The sequence below is a fragment of the Esox lucius genome, chromosome 5, assembly GCF_011004845.1.
Source record: "Esox lucius isolate fEsoLuc1 chromosome 5, fEsoLuc1.pri, whole genome shotgun sequence".
In the NCBI taxonomy this organism is placed as follows: Eukaryota; Metazoa; Chordata; class Actinopteri; order Esociformes; family Esocidae; genus Esox; species Esox lucius.
Genome location: NC_047573.1, coordinates 20,871,485 through 20,880,558, shown reverse-complemented (window position 1 = coordinate 20,880,558; position 9,074 = coordinate 20,871,485). Strand labels below are relative to the sequence as shown.

Sequence of the window (9,074 nt, the reverse complement as noted above, 5' to 3'; positions counted from 1 at the left end):
TATTTTACATTAGATTAGATTCAACTTTATTTTCATTGAACAAGTACAAGTACAGTACAACGAAATGCAGATAGCATCTAACCAGAAGTGCAAATAGAAGAGGGCAGAAAATGTACAAGTATCAAGTATATGCATGTTACAAGTGGAATGTATAGATGTGCAACGAAGGCAAATGCATCGACACACAAGTGAGTTTCACTGTTCAGTGCCCACTCCCAGGTCAGGATAGCTAAGTTAACAAAACCCCAAACAATGGCCCATTGCCATTTGACTATCCTGGAGCGGGAAAGTGTTTTGACTGGTGTGGGCGGGCCATGCTTTGGGCTTCAATCCATCGTTTCTTATAAAAAGGTCATTTAATGTGAGGTTGGGGTTCCAGTCTGCCCACACTAGTTTCAACTGGACCTTATTGGGGTTAGGTTAACTTAGAGCCTATTTAGACAAAAAACATGCGGTCGCAGCACTTTGGCCAGATCTGAAAGGCGTATAAATTCACTGACAACGTTGTTTACCCGGCAACTAACATGGCGGTCTCCTGTGAACATCCGCTGTTGCTTGTGATTGTAAAATTATTTCTAAAACCGGTGAAAATGTCAGTTAACATGGAAAGCTTTTCCAACTGATACTTGTGGCTACTGAGGTCTAAAGACGATGTCTCACTTGATGTATGCCCTGCTCAACGTATTGTTGTAAAGGTTGAAGGGAGGGCTTAGTACTAGGAAAGGTACTCCGCTCTTGGCTTTTCTCAATCTTTTTTCTTGTTGGCAATCATCTTTTTTCGAGGTTGCACAGCGTTACACATAAAATACCACAAAGATCACAGCAGAGGAGTTTTTTGTCCTCCCTACATTTGCTCGGGTGTGAATCCTCTCTTTCGTGTCTATAAAACAACGATTAGGTTTTCACCAGGTCTGCCCTGTCACTATTTTATGCAGGAAGCAGGATTTAAGGCAACATTGGTGACACCAAACATGACTTAACATGAAGCTTAGCAAACAACTGGATATGTCCCAATTATTACTTGTCTGCTTATTGCTACTGCCACTCGGAACACAGAGTGGCCCAGAATGGCCTCACCGTTATAACACAAATATTCTGCTGTGTCTCCAAGTTGGCACATCTAGGTTTCTGTTCTGGTACAGTAGAACAGGGAACCAGGACATTAGAAATAGCTTTTTATAAAACAATGCTACATGGAGAAAAGTCAAGGGTATAAGACAGTGTACCCTTTTGTGTTAGTCTGGGGGAAAAACACTCTTACTATACAACATTGCAGTCTATATTTTTTCAGATCACAGAGCAGATACAAGTCATCTGATTTTCTGCCCTCCTCTATTTGCCTTGATTGCACATTTAGTTTTGCCATTTGTACTGCATTTGCCTTCTTTGGACATCTATACATTCCACTTGTAATATACATATACTTAATACTGGTAAATACTTGTAAATGTTCTGCCCTCTTCTATTTACACTTCTGGTTTGACGCCAACTGCATTTCGTTGTACTGCACTTGTACTGTTCAATAACAATAAAGTTGAATCTAATCTAAAACTGTCCACAGGTCACCTAGTTTGTGTAGTTTTGCATGCTTTTGGAAATCAGAAACCAACGGTAAAAAACAAGAAAAAAAATATATTTGGTTTCTGATTTCCAAAAGCACGCTAAACTACACAATTAAATACACAATTAGTAAAATAATTGTACTGCTTTTTTAAGCTGGTGGACCAAAAGTTAAAGTTGCCGGGAAAGTTTGTTTGAATGCGCTGTTGCTGTAATTCAACTAAATTCCACAAGGTGGGAGCAAATTACAGATATCTTCTTCAACAATGACACCCACATACAACATAGAAAGTCTACCTTGCACAGTAATATCGCTATCCATAATATGTATTATGCACATGGCTTTAGACAATTGAGAATTATTTACCGGATCCACACGCCCAATTCTCTATTCTCTGCTTCAAAAGTTTTGGCGCTTTTTCTGAAAACCCCTGCTCACAAAGTAGGCATGCGCACTTTTCATTCATCACAGCATTTCCGCTTCCTTTATATCTCCGGTTCTTTTTTGAGAGGTCTGTTGTTAATGTTTGCAGTTACACGTGCTTGTATTTTCCTGTAAAATGTAAAAATTGGCCAACACCTTTAAGCCTAAATTGTTTTGAATGCAAGTACATTTTCCGGTTGATGGTGTCTGACGTGTCCCAGTAGCTTTCTCTTAAAGGATATAGTTTACGAGTAAGAACTTTAACGTTAGCAGTGTTCATTTAGTTAGCCTTGCTACCTAACCTTAGCGAACTACCGCGTTCAAGCTACAATACTCAAGAGCAAACTGTCTAGCTCTTTGATCTTTGTTACAAGATTGCAATGTTTATTCTTAATTGCATTATGTAAGGACTTAAACGGTGAAGTTGCCGCATGTTTAATTTTCATCACCTTGTTTTTTTCCTGATACATCGGATTTTTCCAACACCCTCCAGGTTGAAATCCACTGTATGTTGGTAAATCATGGGAGCCTACTTGTCGCAACCCAACACAGTGAAGTCCTCTTCCAATGGGGGAAACGAAAAGATGAGCTATGGCTTTGCGGCTATGCAGGGCTGGCGTGTCTCTATGGAGGTAATGTATAAACGTGTTACATGTATGTGTTGCTGGTTTGGATTCAGCAGTAATTTCTTGCTGATGTGTTTGCTAGCTGCTAGCTGACCTAGCTAGCTAATTTTAGCTACCACTGCCAGTAAATTGGAATTGTAACAATCTGACTTGGTTCAGACTACATTAGTTTTTGTTTAATGAGCCACACTAATAATCGGAACGTGTTATCTGATTAGATTCAAACTATTTAACACTTTGCTTATTGACCACAAACGCAAACAAACCGCTAGTTTGCGAAATAATGCGTGTTTGCATGTAGTTGGCTACTACTTAGCTAGCCACGTAGCTAACTTTCCTGAATCTATTTTTATACCGAGATTCCAATCGAAAGTTGATATTTGATGTTTTGTTCGTCACATTGTAAAATGCACAGACCACTGCGATTGGGTTATAAAAAACGTACACGTTGCAACACACACAACTATTACATGTTTGTTTCAATAACGTAATACTTGTAATGTAAATAGGATTCCTTGAGAGTGTAGTCGTTTTGTGTCTTGCAACAGGATGCTCACAACTGCATTCCAGAATTGGATGAGGAAACGGCTATGTTTGCTGTGTATGATGGACATGGAGGTACTGTGTAACATTGTTATTATCCCCAAGGTATTTTTTGTTTACAATTGAGTATGCTAGGAATCTAAACAAATGGTTAGCTTGTTGACTGCTGTGGCCAGACAAAATGACTTACATCATTGTTTGTATGCTATGGATTTGCACGTTCATATAAACTCAGATATACTCTTGGAAGGTGTTGTTGTCAACTTGGCCTGATAATATTATTGAGTGAGTGCAAACTCCACCACCAATCTAAATATCCAATGTATCAGGAACAAACAGTCTAACTACACCAGGCAATGATATAAGCAAGTGAGAGGAATTATAGTTTCATTTGATTTCCAAAAAGGTTGGCCATCTTACCTGGGAACAGTACCAAATATACCTGAGCTATACCTACAGGACAATGTTTGAAGAAATATAAATTGCTACTCTATCTCTTTTATTCCTGCATTTACTTTCATATGTATTTTTATTTAACCCTGTTTAAAATTGATGTTTCTAAATATTTCAAATTATTCATTGTATGCATCATGGTAGGCGTGAACTTGTTTGTATTTATATACTGTTAACAGAAATACAACGGTTATAGACATTAAATGCCACTTCTGCTGAGCATTTCTATTGTTGCTTGTTTAGAACAGGTCCCTGTTAAATTGCTTTAATCTAATATATTAGGGCTCTATGACGTCAACATATTTTAGTGTTGTAATACTGATGCACCGGGATTTCCCAAACTTCACCAGAACGTTTACTCCTTTTTAAAATGCATTTAACCCTTAACAATTTGTCAGCCTATCAGTAAGCCAATGAGTAGTTGAATGGGATTTGCCAGTTTGGGTTCAAATAAAAAATTGAAAGTTTGGGCAAGCCCTGATGTAGAACGCTACACCCACACAAGTTGTTACAGTGGCAACCAGCTGAGTTGTCTATGTCAGTGGCCACTTCTAACTTGCTTTTTGGATAGTCACATTTTCCAATATAGATTTGAAAATGTCGGATTTTTGGTCTGCAGTGTAAATTAACTTCTATTTTATAGTTTTGTTACTTGAGGCTATACGGTTATTATTTGTATTTGAGGTATTTAAGGTGTTATGTTTACAATTTCTCAGGTGAGGAAGTGGCTTTGTACTGTTCCAAGTACCTACCTGATATCATTAAGGAACAGAAGGCCTACAAAGATGGCAAACTACAAAAGGTTAGTGCAATAATGTATTTCAGGGTGTCCTGTGTCTTAAAAAGTATTACATGACCAGTATTTGCATTTAAGGCATCAGAATGTATTGTCTGATATTATGGTACCAAAGGACTTAAATCCTAGAGATGATTAATCTTTTCTGCTATATTGTGCAGCTGCTTAGTCTTACTATGTAAAATGTTTACTTAATGGGTGAATTCATGCATATGTTTTTCAGGCGTTGGAGGATGCGTTCCTGGCCATTGATAGCAGGATGACATCAGAGGACGTGATCAAAGAGCTTGTTCAAATAGCTGGGCGCACACAAGAGGAAGCTCCAAATGAAAAAGTAGCTGAAGAAGATGATTGTGAGTAAACTGCAGAAACATCCCAGGTTTCACATGCAGTTATCATTTTAACGTGCTTGATTCATGAACTTTTTTTCAAAACAATTTGATTCAAGTCCATGTATTCCTATCCCTATGTTAGTGGACAATGAGGAGGCAGCACTTTTGCACGAAGAGGCCACCATGACCATTGAAGAGCTGCTGGTCCGCTATGGACAGAACCTCAATGCGCTCAAAAACAAAAAGCTCTGTCCAGAGGGCAAAAAAGAGTCTGGGGATGGTGAACCACCTTCCCACAGTGAGAAGGGCATCAACGGGGAAGTGGACAGTGAGATGGACACTAAGGCGAAGTCCAAGGATGAAGGGGCTAGTGTGGCTGGAAGTGCGGCTGCTGGGGCAGGACTTTCCAAGCTGCGAGCCTGCAGGAGGGCAGGGGGGGACAGCTCTTCTGCGTCGGGAGCAGCCGGGTCCTGTGAAGGAGAGAAGGATGCCGGCCCCTCCTGCTCCTCCTCGGCAGCTCCGGTCCCGGGAGACACCAGTTCCAAGTTCTTTGAGGACAGCGATGAGTCGGGAGAAGAGGAAGATGAAGAGGGCAGTGAGGAAGAGGAGGTAAGGGGGGAGGTCTAGCCTTTTTGTGCTAACTCTGGTTGTTGTAACTTTTGTGGCCAACACTCTGGCTGAGCTACTAAATATCCAGGCTTTAGTCCCAACATTCTGGTGATTCAGGTTGAGGGAGGACAGTTGTCTGGGTGGAAGATTGGGAGCCCCCGCTGTAACTGCCTTGTGTGTTCATTTCTATTTCCTTTTCATGGGACACCACACACGATTTTTCAAATCAGACGTTTAATAGTTATTTGTAATGGTGGTGCTGTGTGGATTAATGTTGTAATTGTGCTTCTACAGGATGGCAGTGAGGAAGAGGAAGGCGAAAGCAGTGATAATGAGGAGGAAGAAGACACCGAAGAGGGGGAAGACTCCGATGAGGAGGAAGAGGAGATGTGCTTACCCGGAATGGATGGTAAAGAAGAGGTAAAATACCCTTATTATTGATAATTTGAGTTTTTTTATATCAGGATTTTGCAAAAAAAAATACAAATTGGATATGCCACCTTGTATGATATTCAAGGAGTTTTCTAAAACTGATTTGAGTTTGTCACAATTCCCCAGTTTCCACATGGAGAATACATTCTGCAGTGCCCCTTTAGACATTGATTGGAGAGTCTTTTCTTAAAGCAAGGTGGCTATTGCGGAATCCTCCAGAAACCTCTTCCTGGTTAAATAATTGCAGCTTCTGGAGCTTATGCAGGATTCTCTATATAGTGTGTTTACTTTTTTTCCCCACTCTGAGAACAGCTTACTCTTGCAAATGTAAGTAATGTATGGAGAAGGAATGTCACAATACCATAATTTTCTACTTAAATTCGATACCAGTGAAATTACACAATTCTCAATACTAATTTCAAAACTGCACCAAATGAAATGTTCATAAATGTATACGTTAGGTTAGCTAGGCTATATAATTCCCGCATATGCCAACTATATCTACTTTAGGTGGCAAGATAACAAACTCAACCCTGCATAAGCAGCCAGGGGTTGTTGAATTCATGTAGGAAAGTAGCCACACGTGAATGCTCTTACTGCTCTGACGTTCCCCTGATAACGTTAACAGTGCGAAGCAAAGTTGGGACTAAGCAAGAAGAAAATGAACAATTTTGATGCCATTTGCTATGTGAAATACAACATCAAGCTCCCTCCTTGTCACTAAAACTCAGACTGTTTGTGTCAAAGCATATGCTGGCATGTAGTGGTGGATGATTGAGACTTTCTGTCCTGTTTGCATAGGTTTGACACTTGTGACATAAAATTATTCTTCGGTACCATTGATACTGGCGAACATGTGAAAAGTGGAGATGGAAACTGTTGCAATCCAACTGTAGTCAAAGTACGGATTGTTGTGACAGCCTTAGTATACCATACTTTTTATTCTGTCGTGCCACATCTGCCTTATTCAAAGTATTTCTAATTTAGCCCTGTCTTACATTTGATGCCTAAAATATTATCCTGACTTTGTATTTTGTCCTGCTGTGAGATTAATCAGCCTAGCTGTTAAACGGGTTACTTGCTATCTTTTTCCTCAGCCTGGATCAGACAGTGGCACTACTGCGGTGGTGGCTCTGATCAGAGGTAAACAGTTGATTGTGGCTAATGCCGGGGACTCCCGCTGTGTGGTGTCGGAGAAGGGCAAGGCTATAGACATGTCCTACGACCACAAGCCTGAGGATGAGCTGGAACTGGCCAGGATAAAGAATGCAGGGGGAAAGGTCACCATGGATGGTCGTGTCAATGGAGGACTTAACCTTTCCAGGGCCATTGGTAAATGGATCCTTCTTTATATCCGTAGTTGGAAATCAAGTTGGACAATACGGCCTTAAATCTAAATGGCAATAAATTGTCTGAATTTATGACTTAAGATGAATAAAATGGCTGCTTACTGTGATTTTATGTTCAGTATAGGTGGTGGGTTTATCACTGCAGTTCAACCTTGCATTTCCAGTAAAGATTTGCTTTTCTGTTGACAAACTGACATTAGATTTAAAAGACAACTGAATGGCCTTTGTGTTTTCAGGTGATCACTTTTACAAACGAAACAAGGCCCTTGGGCCCGAGGAGCAGATGATCTCCTCAATGCCTGACGTCAAAGTGCTCACCTTAAACCCCGAGCACGATTTCATGGTCATCGCATGTGACGGAATATGGTACAGTCTGTTGTTCGATAGCAGAATTCTTTTTTCCATTTCTTCAGGTGTTTAAAATGGATTTGCTGCTGATCTTCCCTTCTAATGAGTGTCTTCCACAGGAATGTCATGAGCAGCCAGGAGGTTGTGGACTTTGTCAGTCAGCGAATAAAGCCTAATGCCAGTGGGGCTGTCAGGACCCTGTCCTCTATCGTTGAAGAGGCAAGTAATATGTTGGTTACTACACAGGAAAGCCTTGGTTAATGTACATAAAACCCGGCTCTCCTCCTAAGCATGCAGTCATATTTATTCAACGATTAATTTTCTCTCAAATCTGTTGACCACTAGCTACTCGACCACTGCCTGGCACCTGACACGTCTGGAGATGGCACAGGCTGTGACAACATGACCTGCATCATCATCACGTTTGGCGCTCACCTTGGCAGTGGGGACGATGGCACTAAGAAGAGGAAGCCAGAAGAGGTGGACTCAGAAAAGAACGGGAATGACTGCAAAAAGGCCAAAAGCGAATAGAACTGCCAACCAGTACAATGGCTCCAGTCCTTTTCACAAGTCAGAACTTTTCCATCTCTGAAAACTTTTTAAAGGCATTGGTCTCTGGGATATGATGAGTTTTAGTTTAATGTCCCAAGACAGAAGAGAAAGTATAAATGTAAAACAGCCATTTTTCTTTTTGTAATTATTGATTTTGCTTAACTCCCCTTTGGAAACATGTCCTGTGAATCCTAGTGAACTGTTTTTGTAACCCATGCCCTTCTTTATGTATATAGTTTTCAATACTTGATTGAAGAAATGCATTTTCTTTGTAATTGTGGATCAATGTGACAATTGGTGCATATCTTTTTGAAACCAGTATGTAATTACATACAAATACATTTTTTAAAAATAATGTTATGAGTGACATCTTGTCTATTTATTTTACACGGACAAACCCTATGTTTGCTTGGGGAAAATAACACTCAAACTCCCCTCTTCTCAGTGGTTTGGTAGATATACAAAAACAATTAAATTCACATTAGTCTGTACTAGTTGTGATTACATCAAGTATAAATTTCACATTCCCTGCACTCTCAAATTCTGTGAAAAATGTCCCCACCCCCTGTTCTGAGTTGAGGCCACTATGCTATTTCAATGTCATCTGTTAAGGTTTAAGGTAGCAACACTGCCTTCATGATCCAATTATGATCAATGTTTAGCAAATGCTTTTGTTAGTGGATTTGGTAACACTATTCACCTCATGTATCCATGTTGTCTGCAAGACTTTGATGTCCACTCAGTTCAAGAAGGGTTAATATAACATATTTTAGTACATTTATTTTGTTACTTTTTGAGAACATCTGTGTGAATTGCACAGGATTTTTCTTTCTTTCAATCAATAAAGAAGTCAAACTCCTGTATTCCCCCCCCCCCCCCTATTTTGTTTAACACCTGCTTCAGGGAGTTTTGTCTTTCATGTCAGGGACTTGAATGATTGGACAAACTACTATCCAGGCTATTGGGAATTTATTAACAAAGTTTGATGAAATGTCTTAAGGTTGATCTATGTCCATCATATTACTGAATTTCTACACTATTGAAACTTCA

At 39.9% G+C, this 9,074-nt stretch overlaps 1 protein-coding gene across 3 annotated transcripts; it reads left to right on the top strand.

Annotated features, from left to right (window-relative positions):
* The first annotated feature begins 2,053 nt into the window (after window positions 1-2,053).
* On the top strand, window positions 2,054-8,379 carry ppm1g (protein phosphatase, Mg2+/Mn2+ dependent, 1G). Of its 3 annotated transcripts, none has more exons than XM_020046210.2 (11): window positions 2,054-2,072; window positions 2,478-2,616; window positions 3,159-3,228; window positions 4,323-4,408; window positions 4,626-4,755; window positions 4,877-5,343; window positions 5,638-5,763; window positions 6,873-7,107; window positions 7,361-7,490; window positions 7,592-7,691; window positions 7,818-8,379. In XM_020046210.2, exons 2-11 carry the CDS (start codon window positions 2,506-2,508, stop codon window positions 8,001-8,003), a joined length of 1,641 nt encoding a protein of 546 aa, XP_019901769.2. In that variant the 5' UTR covers window positions 2,054-2,072; window positions 2,478-2,505; the 3' UTR covers window positions 8,004-8,379. The 3 variants fall into 3 exon arrangements, with proteins under 3 accessions (XP_019901769.2, XP_010886992.2, XP_019901768.2); XM_010888690.2 differs by lacking the exon at window positions 2,054-2,072 and adding an exon at window positions 2,079-2,235; XM_020046209.2 differs by lacking the exon at window positions 2,054-2,072 and having other exon boundaries at window positions 2,079-2,616.
* The last annotated feature ends 695 nt before the right edge of the window (window positions 8,380-9,074 follow it).

What these genes read in the sequence shown, in the direction of transcription:
- ppm1g (XM_020046210.2), top strand. Translation starts at nt 2,506, where the DNA reads ATGGGAGCCTACTTGTCGCAACCCAACACAGTGAAGTCCTCTTCCAAT. An exon ending in GCTGGCGTGTCTCTATGGAG is followed by an intron (nt 2,617 to 3,158) that starts GTAATGTATAAA and finishes GTCTTGCAACAG; the next exon opens with GATGCTCACAACTGCATTCC. An exon ending in AGGGCAGTGAGGAAGAGGAG is followed by an intron (nt 5,344 to 5,637) that starts GTAAGGGGGGAG and finishes GTGCTTCTACAG; the next exon opens with GATGGCAGTGAGGAAGAGGA.